This window comes from Plectropomus leopardus, chromosome 6, assembly GCF_008729295.1.
Source record: "Plectropomus leopardus isolate mb chromosome 6, YSFRI_Pleo_2.0, whole genome shotgun sequence".
In the NCBI taxonomy this organism is placed as follows: domain Eukaryota; kingdom Metazoa; phylum Chordata; class Actinopteri; order Perciformes; family Serranidae; genus Plectropomus; species Plectropomus leopardus.
This window is the reverse complement of record NC_056468.1, coordinates 27,583,522-27,607,428: the sequence shown is the minus strand read 5'-3', so window position 1 is coordinate 27,607,428 and position 23,907 is coordinate 27,583,522. Positions and strand designations below refer to the sequence as shown.

Below are 23,907 nucleotides of genomic sequence, written 5' to 3'. Positions count from 1 at the left end.
CATCTGGTCAGAAATATTGCTTATCAAACTCCTCATAATAGTAAACCATTCATTGTGCAAAAGTTAATTGATGCAGATCTGAAGTTTCACCTCATGGCCTGTTTCACTGTTTCATTACCTTTGAATTGACCTGAGCTGAACTGCTGACTTCAACAGAAAGTTATGGTTTTATTAGATTTCAGCAATGTGTAACAAAAACAATAAACGCTGCCCAAAGATCGATCCGTGATAAATCTGCAGAAAGATGTTTACCTCTCTCTTTTACTGTAGTTGGAGACCTAGGGTGAACTTGTTGATAAATGATGTGATAACCATGACCTGATCCATAACTTGGATCGGGGATACTTTGACATGCAATAGGCGGATACTTATGCTGTATCACGTTGAGAAGTGAAACAGCATAAGTAGGACTGGGCAGGAACTGCAGTCAACATTAGGGTTGGGTACTGTACTCATCAAGTCAACAAAGGCAACAGAGCTCTGCAATCGCTCTGTCAGCTTCTCAGCTGGCCAAAACTATTGCTGCAGTGCCAATCTGCTGCTTTATTTTCAGCTTCTGATCTATTTCCTTTTTCTTTTTCTTTTTCTAGACACACACACATGCACACACAATCTAGAAGAGAGACAGAGACAGAAGATAAGCTCTATGTGCGATTAGAAAACAGCAGAGCAGCAGAGTTGTTTGTCTATTACATCTCCCTTACAGCTTGATCAAAAATGAATCATCACAGTAAAAGTAAAGTACCGTAGAAGTACTGTTGGTTACCAAACTGAAATGCAGGTACAGGTATCTGATCAAATGTGCATAGTGCCCTACCTTAGTTGACATAAATATTACAATAGAAGTACAATTATTTCCCAACACTGATGGGGATGCAAGTAATGACTGTTTTCTTTATTGATAAATCTGCCTTATGTCTTGGTTTTGGAGATTCATTTCAAAATAGTCATAGTAGTAATTTTCTCATATCAGCTCTATTGATATATGTATATGGCAATCAGGCAAAATCACATAAAATACACGCATACATTACAAAGTACATTGTTTGTTCTCTGTTATGAAGAACATCAGGCAAAACTCTTCGTGCATATAAAATATACATCAATAATATGGTGTTTTCTTCACAAATTTCCTCTGAATCATTCATTTTGTAAAACAGTAAGACAGTATGATCACATTATATCAACATAAGATTGATAAACAATGAGAATGACTCATCACTCGAGCATAATAACTTATTTATCATCATATTAGAACTAAATATCCACCTGTGTGTTTTTTACATAGGATGACTCCGTCCCCAACGGCCTGCGAGCACTGCCCCTCTTCTACGCCTCCACTATTGGGATCAACACATTCTCCATCTTGTACACTGGAGCCCCATGTAAGTGCTGCACGGCAGTCATTCCTAATAGAGCTTATTATCTCTGTTTATTTAGTCTGACACGGACGTACGATCAAATTATCATCTCCGTATTAATGGCTGATGATGCCAGTGTCGTTTGCCTGCTCAAAATTCCTATCAAAGGTGTGACAAGAGTATAAGTAGATTAGAAACTACTTGCAAGATGTTATTTTCTTATGCCCACGTGTGTGTGTGTGTTTATTAATTGCAGTGCTTGGGTTAGAGATGCTACCGGTGTGGGCCATCTTCCTCATCACTTTAGCAGAGTCGCTGATCTGTGCAGCTCTGGTCTGGATATTCGTCTGTCCCTGGATGAGGAGGAAAATAGCAAGTAGGTATCTGTGTGTGTGTTTGTGTGTGCGTCCAGTCTTTCTCACACCATGTGAAAGCTCAGCACTCTGACCCGAGCCTAACAACAGAGCCTCAGCCTCCGTTTGTACACTCTGTGCTCTGACACCCAACAAGGGATGCCAGCGGATGTGTTTCCTCGTTGGCCTCTGCCAGAGCCACTAGAGCCACCAAAGAAACCCTCTGAACCCTGTGTGGTGCTCTAGTTGCTTTACTTAAACACTTAGATTTATTTTAGCTACATGGCCAGATGCAGAGGGTTAAGATCATAGCCTGCAGTGTAGAAAGCTTTCAAATAAAGGGTAGGAATTGTTTCCCTAATGGGAAATTTAGCCTGCAGCAAAGCAGACGACACTTTAAAACACACGAAACATAAAACAAAACAGTGGAAAGAGCAGTTGGTGGAATAACTGAGACAGTGGTGGACATAAGCAAGGCAGCCTGTCTGTTAAATTTAACTTCATGTCATGCAGGATAAATAAGAACTTGTGTTTATTGCAACAAGCCATAGCTGTGTAAAACATTCAGAGCGTGTCTGTGATTACCAGCTGCGACAACTTTGCAACAACTGGTATTGCTTTCGCCTCGTGAGTCTGTGTGTGTGTCATCTTGGTAAAATGTGACCCCGGCAACAACTATTGTAGCAGGGACTACCACGGAGGCCATTAAAAGTATTTTCCCAGGTGTTTATATGTCCATCTTGGTGTCTGTGGACAGATTTTGTCGACGCAATAACTTTGCAAGCATCGAAGATGCAGTCAGGAAACTTCACAGGTGTATTTTTGAGTACAAAGTGAAGGCCGAATTCAAAGACAGGTGTGGTCTGAGCAAGGGGACTGAAAGTAGGAGGGCATGAAGTGGTGAAGGGCCCATTGGTGGCCCTACTTTATATCCCTTGGTCAGGAAAATTTAGAGGTTTGCAGCTGAGATCAAAATGAAGGCAGCGTATAAAGACAGAGTATAAAGTTGAGTATAAAGTTAACGGTACTAACAGTGCAAACAATAGTGCTTTCAATAGATCCTTTTACACTCCCTGTTCAGTTGGGAGTATCGTGTCATTATGGCATCTCACCGTTCTGTATAAAAGGTATGGTTACAGAAAGGGGGGACAGAGTTGCTGTTTAAGCCAGCAACAGAGGTAGTAACAGAATTGTATTGAGGTCTATAGAAAAGGGACCGCCGGTAGGATGGAATCAAAGCCAGTTCAGGTGTGACCCACTGCTGGATGATTTAAAATGCCACTGGATGCAGTTTGCAACTAACTCCGAGAAGAGGAAATTGGCTATAAATGTCCACAAATGGGTGTAGGATGAGATCAGTGCTACAAAACAATGTCAATGATTGTTATTGCATTGTTATGCCATTGTTATTGTTTATAAGGTGCTGCCAATGTGTATGTTATATGTCACACTAGAGACAGACACTGTTGTGTTAAATATCACATCTGTCACACCTCTTTTGCTTCAGCAATGCTGGCATGCTGTCTAAAATCACCTACTGGAGCAGCATGGCACCACCATTGTTTGGTTTTGTGTAAAAATGCAAAAGCAGCATAAAGAAGGGACTTGGTAGTGGCCCCTTTGTGTGATCTCTGTAAAAAGGGCTCATGGCAACAGTCCTGACAGAACTAAGATGGGAGAGAACCAGACGGTGCGTGTTATGCTTCCGTGACAACACCAATCCTCCACTGTGGGTCGGGATGACTTTTTCAGCAGTAACTGTTGTTTGAACGCAGTGCAGAACAGCAGCAATTAGTTAGCCAGTGTGATTCCCTCACGGGACTCAAATGCACTGTCATGCACATGCGGCCGGACTGGTACCAAAAAGAAGAGAGAAGCTCGGATTTCAACACACACAGAGGGAGCATGACTTAATTCTCTGCTCAGGACGCCATTACTCCACTACAACTTTTAATAGCACAAAGTTATTTGCTGCTTTATTAATGTTCTGAACGTTGCATATAACTCCTTTTAAACCCCACCTTTGACATGCCTGTAATATTTCTAAAGTGATAGAGATGATAAATCCTGATATGAAAATAAGAATTAAGAATAATATTAAACAGTTGGTTTATTTTTAATTTATAGACCTTAAATTAATTAAACTAAAATGAAGTGCTGTAATAGAATCAACAATATCTGAGGCTTAAAATAGACTTCTTTCTCGAACTTTGCCTCCGTCCCTGCACCCTTGACCTGTTGCTCAGCGTATCGTGACCTCTAAATACCTGTGAGGATTTTAGATGATATTATTGGTCCTGATCTGGATATCGCTGCGTCCGTCAATGGCTGAGTTTATGTGTTTTTTTTGTGGTGGTCGGTGTTTCAAGGAGTTGGGGGCATCAGGTCTGTCAGCACTGGGATTAGTTTGGATCAGCTGATGGCTTTCGTTGTGTTTGTGGAATGTTGCTGCATAGTTTTCTCTCTTTCTGGCCTGAAACTAGCCTTTTTCTGACTCTGATTATTGTATATATTAGTGCAGAGAAAACAGTTACACCAAAAACATCCATGAAACTGGAAAAAAAAGAAGTGATCTTTGTGCCAAATGAGTGATTTACTTGTGAAACAGATTTTATCGGCTTGGCCTGATTGGAAATCATCCAGAAACTTTTCAGTAAAACCTAATTTTTTTCTCCCACCATTCGAATTTTGCATGTTTCACTATCATACTGTAAATTTTCACTCAGACATATTAGAATATAATCCTGACATGTAATACACTTGTAATATATTCCTCTTTATTAGTATGGAATTAGTACAGTACAGGCTGCTGTCTTACCTAAACTCTCAATCACTTGATTTCTTCCAGGTCGTCTAAAGAAGGAGCAGGCTCTGTCCCGGATCTCTGATGAGAGTCTGGACAAGATACCTGAAGAAGAGGAGGAGAGCCCCGTCTTTAAGGAGCTACCGGGGGCCAAGGGCACTGATGAGGCTGTGCTGCCGCTCACGGGGGGCAGCAGTGAACGGAGTACCCGCGACTCCAGTGGAGAGCTCACCAACCTGGCAAACGGAGGCAATGTCCTGCCAAACGGCAGGGTGTATGGTACAACTGCATTCTTATTATTTTTAAAGTGACACCATTGATTTGGGATATCAGTAGATCACTATGTGTTTTTAGATGCAGAAAACAATGAATGGAAACTGTGTTTATTGTTTAGTCTTTGTGCACAAGGTGAGTAACTTCATCTCTGCTGCTGCATTATCAGTGTGACTTTTGACAGGTCTTGATAGCAGGAAGTGACAAACAAAAGGTCGTAGCGTAACTATTAAAGTAATGCTGATCGAAATGGCTTGTATGAACATGAGTCGCTGCAACCTGTTTGCAATGACTACCTGCAAAACAAGTTGCATAACTCTTCTCCATTATAGCATGCTTTATTTCTAAAATATCTATAGCCACCTTGATGAAGGTGTTTCTTGTTTCTTTATTGGATAGTCTAGTGACCTTACAGGATAATATATATTACATAACATTATGATAACATTTTTTTTACACCAAATCCAATAATTTTCATCCATTATTAGGTAAAATTTCCCCAATTTCTCAGTTTTGAGATCAATAAAGTATATCTATCTATCTATCTATCTAAAACAGATTAAGTCTCACTTTTTTTAGTATGGCATGAATCCCTCTTGGCCTTCAGGGGTATTTTTCTTCCTAAACCCTATTCTCCCATGTTTTTGTGTCTAAGTGACAAATGGAAACAGTTTTTAAAATTGTATTTGTATTGATCGTAAGGGCTACAGTGTAACCACTCAGGGCAATTGTGCTTTGTCAGTTTGCATCCGCTTAAAGTGCTTGTTTTTGCCCCTGGCTCAGTTATTATTTCAAATGTCTGACAACATTAGGGAAAGGAAAGGATCCCTAACAAGATGAGAGTAAGATCCTTTTTGTAACAACCTTGAAATCATGACCACCAAACCAGCCAAACTCCATTTAAATACACAATGATCGTATTATTATAAAACTCAATTAAATCAAAGTCAGCAGAAAAAAAATAAAACTAAAAAAAAACAGATCGGTTTGTCTTTCTGTTGTTCAAACAATCAACAGCTGTGGTTTGTTTATATTAAACCCTTAATTTACCCAGTTAGATGTAAAAACATGCTGGCCCTCTGCATGCTAAAATGTCTCTGGTTCAATAAAAATAATGTCACTTTTAAACAAAAAGGTGTATCTCTCTAGTGATCCTTTCCATAATATTTTCAGATACTTGGTATAATAATCTGAGCCTGTCAGTGGCAAAAACAAGCACTTTTAGTGGAAGTAAATTGATGATGCACAAATGCATTACATTACATTGCAGCCTGTTTCATCTCTGCCAGCTGGAGCCCCAGCCTCAATACTCGACCAATTTTAAAAAATAGTTTTTCCCATTAGTCACCTAGGCACAAAAATGTAAGAAAATCCAAGGAACACAGTAAATTTTAATTAAAATCTGTCCTTGATCGTGCTACATCTCTGGAGTTGAAGGATAAGTTGATTAAAATCACGAGTAAAGTTACATCCGGTTGCTTGGGCATGTTGGCATCATACACTTCCTGTAGTGCATTTTTTGAATTTGCATCAGAGTTTTGTTTCCTGTTGGATCCGAACAAGGTCCGCCCATCCAGTGCAATAGCTTGATCCAGGATTTTAGAGGTTAACCATGTCTCTGAGAAGATGTGTGCAGAGCAGCCTCTGATTTCTGGTTGCTGAGTGAGCCTCAATCGCATCTCCTTCAAATTGGGGTCCAGGTTTAAAAATACTGGTTAAGCTTTAAAGTGCCAAATTGAGGAATCCGGGTTCTCTATAGTTTTCTTAACAAATAGACATTATGCATCTACAGCCACCTCTTCATCTCCTCTCTTTCAGGCCGGACCCACTCGATGACCAACGGCTGCCTCAAGTCACCCGTCTCTAATGGCAGCTTCAGCTTTGATGGCCACATGCGCAGCGATGGCCAGGTGTACCACACAGTGCACAAAGACTCAGGCCTATACAAAGACCTTCTTCACAAAATCCACCTGGGCCGCATGGATGACAACGATCGCTCCGGCTCCAACGCTGGACCGCCAGACAACAATTACCGCCTGCTGCGGCGCAACAACAGCTACACCTGCTACACAGCCGCTATATGTGGCATGCCCGTCCAGCCGCTCATTCGCACAGAGTCACGCGATGACAGTGAAAAACTGGTAGGAGAGGGAGGCGGCAGGAGCAACAGCGTGTCCTACTCCAAGAAGAGGGTACGCTACGACAGCTACTCATCGTACTGTAATGCCGTGGCGGAGGCTGAGATCGAGGCAGAGGAGGGTGGAGTGGAGATGAAGCTGGCCACAGAGCTGGAGGGGGTGGAAGAAGAAGGGGCTCCAGCGCCGATGCCTCTGGATGACTTGGTCGAGGAGGACCACGAGGAGAAGGATAAGCCTGAGGTGTTCCTGCTTTTCCACTTCCTGCAGATTCTCACCGCCTGCTTCGGCTCCTTCGCCCACGGAGGCAACGATGTCAGGTGCTGCCTCCTGCTGCTCACAGGACATACAACATCCCATATAGATGCATGCGTCATATTACATTTCCCTGGTGTCTGATCATATGATTAGTTATTCCTGAGGCGTTTTGTCCTTTTAGATTAAAAACAAGTACCAGCTTTACTCTGCCGCATCACTTTAACCTTGATTTCCAGTCTAGCATCAATACTTGAAGAGCTGCCTGAGGTTATAATCTATTTTCTCACCCTGCAGTAATGCCATCGGGCCCCTGGTAGCGCTGTGGATGATTTACGATCAGGGTGGTGTAATGCAGGACGCTGCCACTCCCATCTGGCTGCTGTTTTACGGTGGTTTAGGCATCTGCGCCGGCCTGTGGGTGTGGGGCCGCCGTGTCATCCAGACCATGGGGAAAGACCTGACTCCCATCACCCCCTCAAGGTGAGAAAGCCCCCATGTGGGAGAGTGGAAGCAAGGGTGTTTGTCTGTCTGTGTTTGTGGAAATGAGTGAAAAAGAAACATTTGGATGAGAGAGAAAGATTTTTATGGCAGAGGTGAAGTCTCCATCTTGTTCCAAAAAGCCTCGGCATGCTGACAAACACAAGTCCTCCCGGTTCAACAACGTAGGTAAGTGTTGATGTGCACACACAATATCTTAAACAAGGCTGTTAAATGTTATTGAACATGTTATTCAGCTGACATTCATGATTTCACACTTTACTGGCATAAAACTAAGGCAGCACAGTCTCGTTTGGAGCTCCTGCTCTGTTGCCTCAGGTGCTTTCTGTCTACAGGTACAGCAGACTTGTCTGACTAATCAAGGGTGTTTGATTCGGGCATGCACTGATTAACAACTTTCTACTTCCCAAACAGAGCCGACCTGCAGGCAAAAGACATTCTAACAACACAGGCAGCCTCCAACTGCAGTGTTGTTCTTGAAGTTTCTATGGCGGTTGCATCTGTAAAGGCATATGTGTGAATTACGTTTTTGTTTCTCATCAAGATGGCAGACTTTGTATATTTACATACATTTTACTTGTGATATTTTCTGCCCTTTTTAAAACATTTTTCCCAGAGATGTATAATCTATTTAAAGGAACAGTGTGTAAGATTTAGGGAAATTTAGTGGCGTCTAGAGGTTTGGATTGCAGATTGCAACCAGCTGAAACCTCTCCCGGTTAGAAAACCTGCAGTGGTCATTGCTCAGGAGGTTTTTACCGGGAGCTGAATTATCCGCAGAGGTTCTCTTCAAAACTAACAGACCTGGGGAATGTAACCATTGAAATCACTGAATACATCAGTTTCACGTTAAAAAATGTGTGTTTTTTCTGCGACTGCTTTCAGGAGAGGGCTTGGCCAATGTGAAAACACAAATGGCTGTATCTAGAGCCAGTGTTTGGTTTGTCCGTTCTGGGCTACTGTAGAAACATTGTGGTGCATCATGGTGATCTTCATGGAGGATAACCTGCTCCCTATGCAGATATAAACAACTCATTCTTAGGTAACAAAAACATGATTCTTATTTTTTGAGGTGACTATACACTAAAGAAAACATACTCATTATATTCCATTTCTGCCAACATATCAGCCTAAATCCTGCACACTGGACCTTTAATGACTAATCTAATGACAAATCTCTGTATTCACACATTCGTACTTGAACTTATACTTTTCTAGAACCAATTCGTTACTGCTTTGAGGAGAAATCTGCTGCATTAATTTTCTCTGTAATAGCCCTTTGCATAGAGAATGAAGTAGCAATGATGGACTCTCTACATCTCCACTGCCCTTTGACTTATTACATAATAACTATGAATAAATAAATAGTCTTTTGGACCACAGCACATAAAGCTCTCGGGCACACATCGTCCCACAACCTAAGCAGCGGACATCACGCATCCTTAACTACCGCTGCTCCTCTGTCCTTGAGATCGATCTCTCTCTCTCTCTCTCTCTCTCTCTCTCTGTCTTTCTCTCGCTGTCCCGTCGTCTTCCCACACATTAACTGAAGATTGTGGCTGCGTGCATACCTCAAGGATGTTTGTGTGTATCGTGTCAGCTGGAGAAAGCTGGGCTTTATGCCTGCAGGTCGTTATGTGGTGAATGTACTGTATGTGTGCGTGCATGCATATTAAGGTCTAATTGTTCCAGCCAGTTTTTTGTGTGTGTGAGTGTGTGTGTGTGCTCTGTTCTGTTGCCTGGCAGGAATATCACACAGGGTAACAGGAAGTTGTTTGGCATACTGGATGAGGAGAAGTAGAGCAGGAAGGGTGAGGGAGGGGCAAAGCCACAGTGGGAACCCTGGCCTCTCTTCTCCAACTGCGGGGAGGGACGCCAGCCTGACTCCTTCTCTTGCTCTTTTCTTTTTCCCCTCTGTCCTCCTCCTTTTTTTATATTGCTCTCCTGTAAATCTCTATTTTTGTGGTTAACCCTCTTCTTTTACTCACTCCTTCCTTTTTCTTCATTCCTTCCCATTTTCGTCTCCTCGCTGCATTTTTATGTCTTGTTTTTTATCGCCGTCTCACCTCTAAATCTCTCCCCCTCTTCCCCAAAGATTGTTCTCACTCTCATTATTTCTCAGTCTTTCTTCATTTCTCCTTCTTTTGGCCCCTCTCTCTTGCTGTGTGCCTCCTTTCTTTCTTTCTTAATCAGCCTCTTTTCATCACCAGCTTAGTCCTTTGCCAGGACTCAAAGACAAATTTGCTCTGGTTCACTTTTCTAAAGGCAGTCTTTCCTCCAGTGTCTGTTTCCATGCATCAGTCTGACAAAGGAGTTTGTTTGGGGCAAGGACAGGAAAGTGTGTCTGTGTGTAGGTGTAGTTTTGTGTCAAAACACTGTGGCGGAGAATATATTCCAGCAGGCACAGAGGACACCTGAACACTTCATTGTATCACAGCAGTAGAAACTGTCCTTAAACTTAAATTATGGACTTTTATGATTCTGGCCAGCTCTCCTGTTTAACCACCACAGAGACGGACTGCTGCAGAACTAGCCGGCCTCGCCATGTCTGTGTGACACACTTTTATAATTGGCCTGCAACAAAAATGTTTATGCTTTTATAGGTGGAGTGAGTTGTGTCTGCTTATCTGTCCTGTATTCAGAAAGACATGCCACTCCTGATGAATTTTTGTAGAGGACATTTTGACTCGTCAGAGTAGGAAAGTTTGAGCTCATATCGGTGTGTGTGATCACCGTTACAGACACACACAAGTTAGACATGAGTGCTTTAATGGGGGGTTACGTCCTTAATGGCACCTCTGTCTTTTTTTTATGCGCCAGCGATAGACGTGGCCGGAGGCATTACGTTCTCGGGTTGTCAGTCCGGCCATCAGTCTGTCCTATTCTTGTGAATGTGATATCTCAAGAACACCTTTAGGGAAATTTTTCAAATTTGGCACAAACATCAGAGTAGACTCAATGATGAACTGATGACATTTTGGTGGTGAAAAGGTCAAAGGTCACTGTGAACTCATGTAACGTTTTTTGGGTCATAACTCAAGAATTTATATGCTTATCATGACAAAATTTCACACAAATATCTAGTTGGATAAAATGAAGTGCTTACATTTTAAACTCAAAAGGTCAAAGGTCAACTTTAATATCATAATTTAATGCAAAAACTACTCTCTGGCCTTTACACAGGAACAGAAGGGATTAGATGAATACGTAGCGTCTTTGCAGCAAAGTCTATATTTGAAGTGTCTACTGTTATGGTTACATGTAAGTCTGGATGGGCATTTATGTAAACTATGTGCATCTTGACTGGTTTGCAGAGGCATATATTCTAGTTTGCATTTGCTAGACAGCATTCAGCTCAGAGATGACAGGAAATTAGCAGAGAGAGAGATGGGGAATGACATGCAACAAAGGTCCCCGACCAGACTTGAATCAACTCTGTTGCAAATAACTTGCTCAGCATCTTGAACCCCCTAACCCACCAGGACATCACACACCAGTCTTAATTATTTTTGCACATGCAGCGAGGACGATCGCCCTCTTACAGATGGTTTCAAGTGATGTTCAAAATTGGCTCCAGTCAAATCATGTACTGCTGATTTGACTGGAGTACTGCTGTGAAAGTCATTGGCTCTTGCTGTTCATGACTGATTAGGTTTGAACAGTGGCTGTCCCCAGGATCTTACCTCTGTGTTGCTGAGAGTTTGTTTTGTTTTTTTTTGCTTTTTTTTATTATTTAGTTAGTAATTTCAATTGAAGAAGCCTGCTTGCTATGGTAAAGTGTGCAATCGGCATTCAGACCCGGGTGAATAGACTCTGCGGTTGTCCTGGGTATTTATCACCTTTAGTTCTGATCAGCATCAATGGAAACAACACCTGGGTGAACACGCAAATTTTAGCCCTTAACCACCAAGATGCGATGACGTGCTGCCACTAAACACCTCCACCTAAGCAGTGGTGAAACATCAATCCAAAATTAGTCTGCACCGAGTTTGATAGAAAGACTGAAAAAGTAAATAATGTATAAAAAGAGGCAACCACCGTTAAGTTTTCACAGACCTCTGTCCAGCCCATCTGTGACGGGAAACAGACTCACCAAAACAACCCATACACGCACACACACACACACACACACACACGCTCATCTGCTGCAGAGTTGTGTACGCAGGTCTGCTCTACTGCCAATGGGAAAGCAGTCTATAGCCTATTTTTTTAGCAGGTTTATCAGCAGCACATGCAAATTTTGGTAGAAAAGGGGTATTGATTTCAATCCCAAGTGCATGTCTGGGTATGGCTCCATGTGTTGGGGTGGTGGGGCTATCCTCTGGGGCTAGATATTTAAAAATTGATTTTCTCTTTCAAAGTGTGAATAATGTTCTGGAAACAAGTGTCCCCTAAGGCAGAAATAAACAAATGTGTACCACATGTAACCATTCATATGACCTGAAAAAAAATGCTGTCTTTATTATATGTGTGATGTTTGAGAGAGATAAGAGTGTGATTACCAGATATTTTGTTTCCTTTCTGTGTGTCAGCTGTTGAATGTCCTGCTGTGGTATTACTCCTAATGTGGAGCGTGCCATCAGCAGCACATCCCAGACATTACAATGAAGGATGTCTCTTTGTTCCCCCCTCCTCTCCCCTCCCTCCTCCACAGTGGATTCACTATTGAACTGGCTTCTGCACTCACAGTCGTGTTTGCTTCCAATATCGGAATCCCTGTCAGTACCACGCACTGCAAGGTATGACTGAGCGGCCCTCCAGCTGGCCTCTCAACTCCCCACAGGCATTTTCAGGGGAGAGGGGAGCTCACACTGCCTCCCAGGGTGCTGGGTTGGAAATACACACACAACTTTAGTCCAAATCAAACAGTATTGCAATCAGATAATCTCTTTAATGACCATGTTTATGACAGACGATCTGTGTCAATCTCTTTTTGTGCGATGCCCTGATAAAAATGAATCACATCAGAGAGAGCAAAGTTCAGATTTATTCACTGCATTAAAAGACAATCAAAAAAACTTCAGCCCAACAGACAGCCCCAGGCAGCTGTGTGCAGCCCCCCCTCCCCCGTTTCTTTCTGAGAACATCAGAACCGGGCTGGAAGCACACGCGGCCCCCCCCAGCCCCAACCCCCCTCCACAACTACATGGTGTCTCATCCTCTGTTTCATTTCCTCCATCTCTTCCATTTTGTCCTCTCAGCACTGGCATGGTTTGGTGTGTGGGTCGTCCACCCTCCTGTGCTTGGCTGCAAGCAGACTCCCCCCGCCCCCCCCCACCACCACCAGCCTCCTCCCCCAACTCCCCCACCTGCCACACTTGTTTTTCCACTTTTTTTTACCTCTCCATCTTTCTCTGTCTCTCCACTCATCTGTCTTTACAGCGGATTTTGCATTGAAGTAATGAGTGCGCTAACAGTGCTTGTTGCATCAAATGTGGGCATCCCAATAAGCTCCACCCACTGCAAGGTATTGGTGTCACTGGTAGTGAAGCCACTTCATGGCTTCACCTGTAGCTGTCAATCGCCAAAGCCAATCACAACTCCTGAAGTTGCTGTTTTGACCTTTCTTGCAGTTTTCCTCCAGCAGCAAAGTTTGTCCTCAAGGGACTTTTGTATAAAAAAAATTAGTTTGATGCAAGCTTATTAGATAAAGAGCAGTATATCAAAAATGTATAGCTGTTTAACTGTACTTTGTAAGCCGAGAGACGATTGACCCTTTTTTGCCTCGTTTTTCATGTAGCCAGAATTTAGTCAACTTGTTCACATTCCTCTATTAATTGGATTTAAAGTATGGCATTTTTATTTAGCCACTTTCATATTTTGATGGAACAGAATTTTCATTAAGGGCAAACCTGAGCTCTCTTGGTTTTTTTTTTATCCATTCAAAAAGTCATTTGCAAAAACATCCTTGCCCCTTAACAGGATATGCTGGACTCTTTATTGGCTCTCAGCAGTTGCCAGGCAACCAGTGGAGACTCAAGGAAGTTACTGCTCCCTGCCAAGAAATTGTGTGGCATATAACCTCCGTAAAAGCAGTTTCTATTCTTCAGCTTTTATACAGATTAAACAAATGAGATATATCACGTTATTTAGTGGTTTTTGGAGGTGGTGGTAAGCTTTATGCTAAGCTAACTGGCTGCTGACTGTAGCCTCATATTTAACTAAAAACATGAAAGTGCTTTAGAGCTTTAAATGAGCACGTTACCTTCAAATTGGGAATTGGAAAGTGGAAAATTGTGTGTATAGGCTCATTTATGTTCAATGTTGGATACAGAGACGGAGGGAGCCCTCTGTCCATACAGTGAGTTTCTTTTTTTCCGTGCGTGTCCACCTTTTCTGAAAGCTTACACATTCATGGGGTCTATTAGCACTGCAAAGGCAGAACTCATCATGAGTTACTTTCAGCCCTCAGTAGCAGTTTGAATCACGGCGTGGATAATTGATCATTTGATCCGGTCAGAGCTGATCAGATCGACGGACGAGAGGAAAAAAAAACAGTGTGCAGAGTGAAATGCATATACATATACATGTATATAGCAATAGAAAATCTATTAGTGTCAGCAGATGTCTTCATTGTGGGGCCCCGTAATATTTACAACAGTTGAAACGGACTATCGATTTTCATATGTAAAGGAAGTGTTAAAACAAAGGATGAGATTTTTACTGCATAATAGCTGCATCTTTGAAAACATAAAAGTAACATGACAAAAAAAAGTGTTTTTGATTTTGAGAAATGCTTAAGGGAAACTGCAACAGACTCAAAACTGGTATTTAATTACTGGTGATCAATTTGTCTAAACATCATCATCATCTTCATCATCACCTGTACCTTATTTTCAATTGTCACCTCCACACCTTCCCTAAAACCTCGGATAATCTCCTGCTATGCCACAAATGCTAAATCTACTGATGTTTAGAGGTGTATTGTTGTGGTAATTTGATTTAGTGGAGATGCACAGATGTTGTTGGATGAATTTATTTCATTATTTAATTTAAGGATTGTTAAAAGTTACACTAAAGTTTTCAGAAAGCATCCAACAACATCTGTAAACATCTGCCAGAGAATGTGAGAGTGTTTGAACAGTGATGGGCATCCATTCGGTTTCATCTTAGTCCAGAGTTACCGTTTTCTTTCATGGTTTTTTAACTTCCTTACTTATGCGCAGATCAAACTGAAATGATGCTCAGCTCTGGTGAGATTATGTGCAGTGACTCATTGTTTCAGAGGCTCTGCAGTCAGCAGCACAAACATGGAGGTCACACTGAGTTCAGGCTTTGCTGCTGCATGCCTAGAATACTACAATTGGCCGTAAACAAACATCTTAACCACGAAAGTTTAGATTAAGTTCCTCACAGGCTTTTTGAATGACTGCGTTTAAAAGAATCATCCAAATGAAGAAAGTAGACAGTTTGCCTCCAACCTGACCTTCCTGCCGTAAAGATATTTTTGTGGTGTAACTTTGAGAAAGACTGACTTATCGACCACAAACACCACTGGTCTCCGCTGACCTTCCACATTTAGTCGAGAGTGTGACAGAAAGCGTCTCGTGTTTCTCTGGCCGTATAAGAGCAGGCACACTTTTAACTCACACCCGCAAACAGAGGTGAAACCAGTCACTGCACATGCCACGGTGTCTGAAATGTGTCTCCTCCAAAACTGATTCTCATTTGGTACGATTCTGATTTAATTACGTGATTAAAGATGAGAGAACTGTTCATTTGTGGACATCTGACATTAGCAGATAAAAAAAAATAGCTGAACCCCCCCTCAAAATACTTATTTTTCCAATTTAAAGCCCAATAAAGAGGAAAGCATCTGATTTTTGATAAACCAGAATTGCTGATTTCGGATGTCCACACCCAAGGATTAAATTTAGGGAGGAGTAACTGTTTCTACGGCTTGCTCTTACTAACACAGACCTAACTGGTCTTGAAGGACAAAAGGTTGTTTTCAGGCTTTTCTGTTCAGATATTCACCCTTTGTTCACTTACCTGTGAACAAAAGGTCTGTGATCATCTTATAAGATATGATATGAGTACCAGAAAATGTATGAAATTTTTAGACATAATAATCTATAATATCATAAAATACTGAAAGTACATTTGATTATATTCATTCTGTACTTGTATTTGAAGGGTACATTTGGTGTTTTTAAACCTGAGCCCATTTAACCCATGTTTTTGTGTCAATTGATAAATGAAAAAAAACATTTTGTGAAACAGGCCCAGTATTGAAAGAAATCGAAACAGACACACAGTGACAATGTCAAATTAGTGTGCTTATTTTTGCCACTGATACTCACAGATCTGCTGTTTGGAGTCTAAGTGTCTGACATCATTATGGAAAGATCCCTGCAGAGATAGATGTGCTTTGAATCAGCCCTGAAATCACCATGGTCAAACCCAACAGACTCTACGTAGTTAACGATAATTTTATCATTGTAAAAACACATTCAAAATTTGATAAAAACCATCTTGGTTTGTCTTTTCACACTTTCAGCAATCACCAACTCCCGTTTAGCTGAAATAAACCCTTAATGCGCCCAGTTTGATGTGAAAATGTGTTGGCTCTTTACACATTCAAATTACTGTTTATATTGATTTTGGGGCTGTTTTTGTCAAGCAAAAAGGATCTTACTCTTTATCAACAATGTCAGTGTCATTAGGGATCTTTTCTGTAATGTTGACAGACACTTAGAATAATAATAATAATAATAATCTGAGCCTGTCAGTGGCAAAATAAGGACTTTTAGTGGACATATATAACAGTGCACACATGCCTTGAGTTTTGTAGCTGTGGGCTGCAGCGCTCTCACTCAATACTGGACCAGTGTAAAAATGTTCGTTAGGTCGTCAGGTCTTTATTTCAAACATGGCGTATAAAATAATAACATCAGAATACCCATCCGACATATTCAGTAAACAAACATAAGTATTTCATGTCCAAAAAGGAGTGGGAGGAAGTGAGTACTTATCAAATCCTACTCCTTTTTTACACACACACACACACACACACACACACACACACACACATACACATACACGCACATATGTATACATATATATATTTATATATTCACCACACACACCTCGATCTAATCAAACAGGATCCTATTAGTCAATTAGACACATGAACGCTGGAAACTATGGTCCAGGTTAAAACAAACAAACAAACAAATTTCCCTTTAAATGTGTTCAATACTCTCAACTGCAAAGCCAGAAAATTGGACTCACTCATTGGCTGTCAAGTACATTTGAGCTCAATAGACAAATAACGGCTGAACATAAATTATATATTTAAGAAGTGGGCAAGTATGCAGACGCCTGTGTAAACAAGCTGACGTTACCTAAAATGTTCAGCATAAGAAGAAAAGCCTGAACCACCTGCAGCTCTTCAGTCTTTCTGACTTTACTGACTTTAAACATTTGGTTCTGTTCTGCTGCTGATGTTTCTCTTTCTCCGCCCCTGGCTGCGACCTCTAGGTGGGCTCCGTTGTGGCCGTGGGTTGGATCCGCTCCCAGAAAGCAGTGGACTGGCGCCTCTTCAGGAACATCTTCCTGGCGTGGTTCGTCACCGTGCCCGTGGCCGGCCTGTTCAGCGCCGCCATCATGGCCCTGTTCGTCTACGGCATCCTGCCCTTTGTCTGAGGGCGCACGGCTGGGAGGGAGAACAGAGGAGGAGGAGAAAGATAGAGAGAGAGAGAGGGAAACTTGAGTAAAAGTCCTAGCTCGAGTGTCAGGAGGGCAGATAGAGGAGAGAGGAAAAGAAGAGAGGGAAAGAGTGACGGAGAAGAGAGGAAGCTGCAGAGGTTACGGATGGATTGTACTGTGGATGTGAGGAGGGTTGGTTCATATGCTGCCTGGCTCCGTAGTCCAGAGATCTTTTTTGACTCATTTGAGTTTCTGATCGGTTTTTATTTATTCTCTTTTTTGGGGTGCATAAGAAAGTGTGTAACCAGCGTGTTCACCATACCATCAATCTGCTGTACATATGACAATAATAGGGAGATTTCCAGTAACTCTTTAACAAGTTCGTTTGAGAAACAGTGGCACCATTTTCTGTCTCTACATTAAAAAATAATCATGAGTTTAAAATATAAAAAGACAGCACACGACTAAAAATCAAACGGTTAATTCTGCACACCTAAACTGCAGTAAAACGCCATCGTTCTGCCTGCACACCCAGGCAGCATCAACAGTCAAGTGCTCAATATTATTGTTCCAAAATGCCAGAAAAAAACTGTACATATAGTTGTATTGGATTGAGTGTGATTTGTTGTATTGCGGCTTGCTTAAAAGTTAAAAAAAAAAAAAGAAGAAAAGATGTGCGTGTGGTAAACCAACCCATCCATCATGTCACTTTTACCATGCTAGCCAGGTACAACGAGGGCCAAACTGAAAGGACGCCTCAGAGAGGGGTGGTGGGACTGTCACTCTTTTTTTATTTTCCACATGATACCACAGAAACCTGATTTGCTAAAGAGTTGATTTATGTCAAGAGCTCCTGTATGTTTTTAGAGATGGATCTCATATTTTTTAATGATGTAATATACTGTAATTTGTACTGTAAATAATGTCCTTAAAGAGTTTGGGGGGTGGGATTTGGGATCATGGTTTGTTTTCAACATGATTAAGGGGTGGGGGGCTCTTCACCTCTTCATGATGTCATATTATACAGTGTTTCATCCCAGAGGGGACACACACACACACACACACACACACTCACACTCAATGAACGCGCACACTTGACAAGCTGCTGTTTTTGGGAGGTTGGCAGAAGTATATTGATTGGCCAATGAACCCGTTCTCAACAGAGGAAACTGAATATGTTTCATATCTTATTTCAGTAAATCCAACAGTTTTGGCATAAAGTCCTTATATTTAAGGTTTCCTTCTTGTGATAATATTTAGGGCTGGGCCAAAATCAAATAGTATATTTTTAACCAAATACTTCAATCATTTTTTTGAACAATATTGTAGGAAATTGAAATATTAAAATAACTATTGGTGCCAAAAACACAAAGTATTTACAAAGTTCTTTATAAATAGTCATCTGTAATCAGTCCCTCCAGGATTTAGCAGGCTGTTTTGGGGATTGTTGCGACCTTCATGACAGCTTTCTAAGAATTTGTGATGCACCTTGCGATATTTATAGTTGTTGGGTTTTTTTGCAATTAATTTGCGGGGGCAAGTGAAAATTGCATAAAATTGTTGCGGTTCGGAGCCTTATATTATGAGCATTCAGAGTTTTTCGTTTCGCTGAAGGACCGTCTCCATGAGATGCTCTCCCGATGTCTCTGCTCCAATTAGTACGAGCTAACGCAGCGGCTAATATCCGACACCAAACCGTTTCCTCAGCAGTAGTCTCAAACACAAAGAAATGAGATTTTTACCAAGCGACAACCTCAGAGGCTTAAAAATGAAGCCAGTGCTGAAGTGCCAACAACTGTAATTCATCTAATGGCCACTTGAGGCTGGACGGGGGGATATTTTTGTAACTCACCGTACGTTTTTGTTTTTTTTTTTAAGGCCCAGTTATGCACATGTAAGGGCCGAGCTGCTTGACTGACAGGCTGTCTGTTGATGGCGACCTCGGCTTTCAGTCAGCCCCCTTCTCCTCCACAGTGCCAGCCTTTTGCCCAAATATGGTCACCTCAGCTTCCAAAACAACAATATGGCGACAACCAAAATGCTTGAGGCTTCGAAACAGTAGTACACAAACCAGTGTATGACATCCGTCATTCATCATCTGTGGATTTTTCCTGTTTTAAATTTGCACTTAAGTTGGGTTGATTGGACAAAATTGCTAGATCAGGCCGAATTCAGGTATCAGAATTTGTTTAAATTGTTGCGACATCCCGGAGGGACTGAGAAATGTGATTATAATGACAGTAATAAAAGCAAATACTAGTACCACTAGAAAAAGTTCAGAAAATGATATCACTTTACTGTAAAGCAGCTTTAAACCCCAGGAAAAGACAACACTAATGATTCTACAATATCCAACACCTAAGATGGTATCTGGTCTCATATCACGATATCGAAAGAATATCTTGCCCAGTCCTATTTCAGATGGGAAGTTTCATAGATTTCAAGTATGAGATTTAGGTGCAGCAGAAGCGAAAACACTAAACAGACAAAAACACACTCATAAGGTCCCATAAAACGTTCACATTTCTTCATCCGTATGCCTTTGTTTTCATATAATTAGCTCAGCTACCGGAGTCATTTCCTCATATCAAAGGCTCCCTGCCAATGACGGACCTCTACACTGTCCATGTTAGGGTCATTTCAGATCTCCCGCCATGTTTCGCCGGTCAGATCACAAGTCTCAGTCCAGGGTGGATCTGTTTCTGTAGTCCTGAACATCGGTCTCACACCCCTGGTCAGCCTTGTCGCGCCAGACGGCGATTTTGTGTCATATCAAAACACGTATTATAACTCAGCCAGTTATGCAGAGGTGGAAAGACGGGGGAGTCAACCCCAGCCACACGTGTAGCTCCTCAAAAAAAAAAAAACGGCTGGTTGTTGTTTGAAGCATAGAAGCATTTAGTCTATTGATCACCTGTGTTTCAATAAGTGCTAAAGGTTAGATAGATATCATAGGGTCGAGTTAAGGGCAATTCAAAGCCCAGTTGGGGGTTTTGAGGTCACTCATGTCAGAAAAATATCTCAAGACATTTGTCTTTGGAATATGTTCGAATAAGATGGTTTCGGGGGGAATAGTACTGATCATCACCAGCTTTTTAACAGGGTCGCCTGACCTGTAGATGAACAAAGCTTTTTTTATTTGAACAAACTCGATGCCAGGTGTTGCAAGTTCTCTTTTTTTTGTTCTTGTGGTGTGTTTCCTAATTTCATTTTTTGTTTTCTCATGAACAAATCTATGCTTAAGTAGCCACTTGCCTTGTAACATTGTGTTTTACTTTGTGCAGATACAGTAAAATAATAAGTGGTGTTTACATCGTAACCATATTGTAGAGAAAAAAACTGTTGCCTAATGATGCCAATGAAAGACAAAACTATTAACCATGAATTTTTAAGTGCAAGTAAAAAAAAAAAAACCTGAAGTGTCTAGAGAGAGAGAAAGAGAGCGAGAGCAAGTGTGCGCGCGATGACTTGTTTTTTGTCGTAGCAGTAGTGCTAATCATGATCCCTGTCACTTTACACTGCTACTACAGTGCGTTAACACTACATGTATGGGTGCAATTCAGTAATGAAGAGAATGACTAGAGAAATTTCATCAAGACTATATATTTTTCTACCATATCTGAGTTTTAACCTGGGTGAGCTTCCAGACACTTTGGAGGACACACTGCGGTGTCGATGGGAAACTGGAAAACAGGGACGAGTTGTTCTAAGAGCTCTGTGATACTAAGAAACTTATTACACAAGCGTCTCGCCTCGCTGGTGCCATGTGCCACACTTCCTCTAAGCCCGGTGTGTTCTTCTAACATGTAGATTGACGTGTCGGTTGCCAATAGATCAGATTTTTAAATTACCATTTTTATTTTTGAATTTTAGATGAAAAACACTTTGTAATTTTGTTTCCCTACTGCTTTTGATCATGAGCTGTGAGAGCAAGACGGCATCTTGCTAAAACCAGGACGACCGCTCGCTGATGGCGAAATCTAGAAGCAAAAATCTCTGTAGTGGAGAAACTTTAAATCTTAAACTCAGTAACTGATAACTGGACTATGAGGACTTTTGTTTCCTTGTTTTGGCAGGTAACCACTCTTGAAGCTCATACCCTTTCATTCTTCCACGGGGTGGTTGTTACACGGGGGGCTGCACAGAGCTGGTGTGTTCAAATTCCCTTTGTACTCTGGAACTGGAGGAAGCACATTTTAAAAAGAAATCTCATGACAGACAAGAGGTCTGGCCTTGTTTCCTAAAAACATCCACAGTCTATAGAAGATCAAATAAGTCCCCATTGTCTTTGAAGTGAGCAAATGTAACCGCTAATATATAAAATGCATGTTTTATGGTAGAGCAACAAACTAACTGAACCGAAAAAGCTAAAAAAGCTTTCAAATTCATTTTCTTGTAATATTTGAGAACTTTCTCATTTTATCCAAGATACAGCAATTATTTTGTTAGCATGTAACAAGTAGAGGGGAACTCAGAGAGAGCAGATCAATGCAAAACAGCAAGCACAACAGCTATTTATCTTTGGATATATTCCCAAAACTATTTGAATTAAGATTCATGGCAATCATTTCAAATGAGTCTATTTTGCATTATAAACAAAAGTTTAAAAAAATAATAAAAATTAGCATAACCGTCCCATGATTTGGATCAACTCCAAAATTTAGTGTGGCGTTCCTTGGCTTATGCTGCACCTTTCCACCAAGTTTCATGAAAATCAGGCCTTTTGTTTTTCCATGAAAATGCTGACAAACACACAAACGAAACCACAACCTCATTGGAAAAGGAAAATACAGCTACCAAGAGTCCTAGCCAAAACCTTGTTGAATACTAACAAAATAAAATAGTAATGTTTAGAATAATTATTGAACTTGTGATATTTAACTCAGAATATGGACAAAAAACAATCATATTTCAACTATTGTCTGGCTGCAGGTGATAATGTTTGTTGCCCTCGTGTTTAGATAGAGTGAGCAAAAAAATGACACTAAATCCCCATTTCTCAAGTTGGATTATGAAGCTTATTTGTGCTTGGACTGAAGTCAGCCAGCGCTTCAGACATCTGGTTTGTACAGTGACACTGTGCTCTGCAGGCCGCCCCTCTTGTAACTCACACTCTTTTTTTTTTTTGTTTTCCCATGCATTCTCAGTCCTGATAGGCCAAAAGGGATGCACTGCTCAAGACAGGGACGGAAAGTGAAGATGGTCCTCTGGTGACGGCGTTAAACTGACCTGATAGTGATGGCTAAAACTCTCACATGGCAAATTTTATTGAAAGTAACTAATCATACATGGCAAATATCAAAGTGGCGTTGCTATTTACATATTAAAGCCCCTGAAAACGTGTATTTCTGTGTAATGTTAGATATTAATAACTGAAAGAACAACTTTTTAAATTTTAAGTTTGGATTGCTGTAGGTATTTATAATTTAATGATAACACTTGAAAACTCAACTTTTTTTTTAGTGAGACATGATTCAAATGTTGCAAAACTCTAATTAATGCACAGAGATATGTGACATGAGACATCACTTTTTTTATCCCAACAGAGTGCTGCCACCTTCACACCAGTGTGGAGAAACACAAAAAACACACATTTTGTCTGTAAAATAATGAGATTTGTCCTAACTTCTGCAGAAAATATTGTGCTTATGTTTGACACAATTGCTCAGTAAAAAGCTAACCGGGAAAAAATATGTTTTCAGGGCCTTTAAATTAATAATTAAATTGTGAATTATATCTAAAAGTGAATATTAATTCATACTTGACTAATTTATTCTTAAAGTAAATAAATCCAATAAGTATGCAGGTGAATTCACAATAATCTTTTTAAAAAACATTGGTCAGTGTTAAAGCAGCCACTAGATGCCGTAGTCTGAGACTTTCCCTCCCTGTAGAGAGGGACAGCATTTTAGACCAGTCAGTTTCAGCTGATCAGTATCCATCGACCAATGGTGTGATTGCCACTGAGGGAGTGACTGAGCTTCTATCGCATTCTAACTGTATTGTGACTTCTTTGCAGAGAAAAATGTAAGGAAACAGATGGTGCCATTTCTTTCTCCCTGAATGTGCAATACAAGCTGTTTCTTGTGAAGGTGCAACTACATCGCTGTCACTCTGTGGTCGTGTAGCTCCACCTGCCCTGGTGCAAAAGCGCCCTCTCCTGTTTGTACGGAACTAGCACCACCTCTCAGGGGTGGAGGGGCATCAGTTCAGACCTTCATCTGGATGTGGCGTGCTGTCTCTAGTTTTCTGGTCTGTTTTGTAATAGAATGTGCTCCTTGGCTGGCCTGCAGGCTTTACAGCTCTGTGTTGTCTTTTTACTGTTTAACTGCTATTTAACTGTCCGGTCCTTCAAAAGTTAAAAAAATATAAAATAATAAATAAACGAATAAAAAAATCAAAAGAAACTGTAGCCTGCTTCTACAAAAATCTTAAAGCTCTTCTGATTTGCATATATCGTACTGTAATGTTTTATTTAAGATTTTAGTGAGAAAAATGTCTGCATTTAAACTAAATTATGGGAATTAAAATTACAAAGAATACCTAAAATCCACTGAGTTGTGTCTTATTTTTGG

General features: G+C 41.0%; 1 protein-coding gene across 6 annotated transcripts in view; it reads left to right on the top strand.

Annotated features, from left to right (window-relative positions):
* Positions 1-23,675, top strand: part of slc20a2 (solute carrier family 20 member 2) — a 65,593-nt gene extending 41,918 nt beyond the window's left edge. For 5 of the 6 annotated variants that reach the window (XM_042488875.1, XM_042488877.1, XM_042488879.1 and 2 more), the window contains 7 exons: positions 1,289-1,385; positions 1,618-1,737; positions 4,563-4,796; positions 6,609-7,245; positions 7,478-7,663; positions 12,336-12,420; positions 17,165-23,675. In XM_042488875.1, coding sequence (XP_042344809.1) covers positions 1,289-1,385; positions 1,618-1,737; positions 4,563-4,796; positions 6,609-7,245; positions 7,478-7,663; positions 12,336-12,420; positions 17,165-17,329 — 1,524 coding nt within the window. In that variant the 3' untranslated portion in view covers positions 17,330-23,675. Of the gene's footprint in view, positions 1-1,288; positions 1,386-1,617; positions 1,738-4,562; positions 4,797-6,608; positions 7,246-7,477; positions 7,664-12,335; positions 12,421-13,063; positions 13,149-17,164 lie in introns of all 6 variants that reach the window. The other variant, XM_042488876.1, reaches the window with a different exon arrangement.
* Positions 23,676-23,907: the final 232 nt, after the last annotated feature.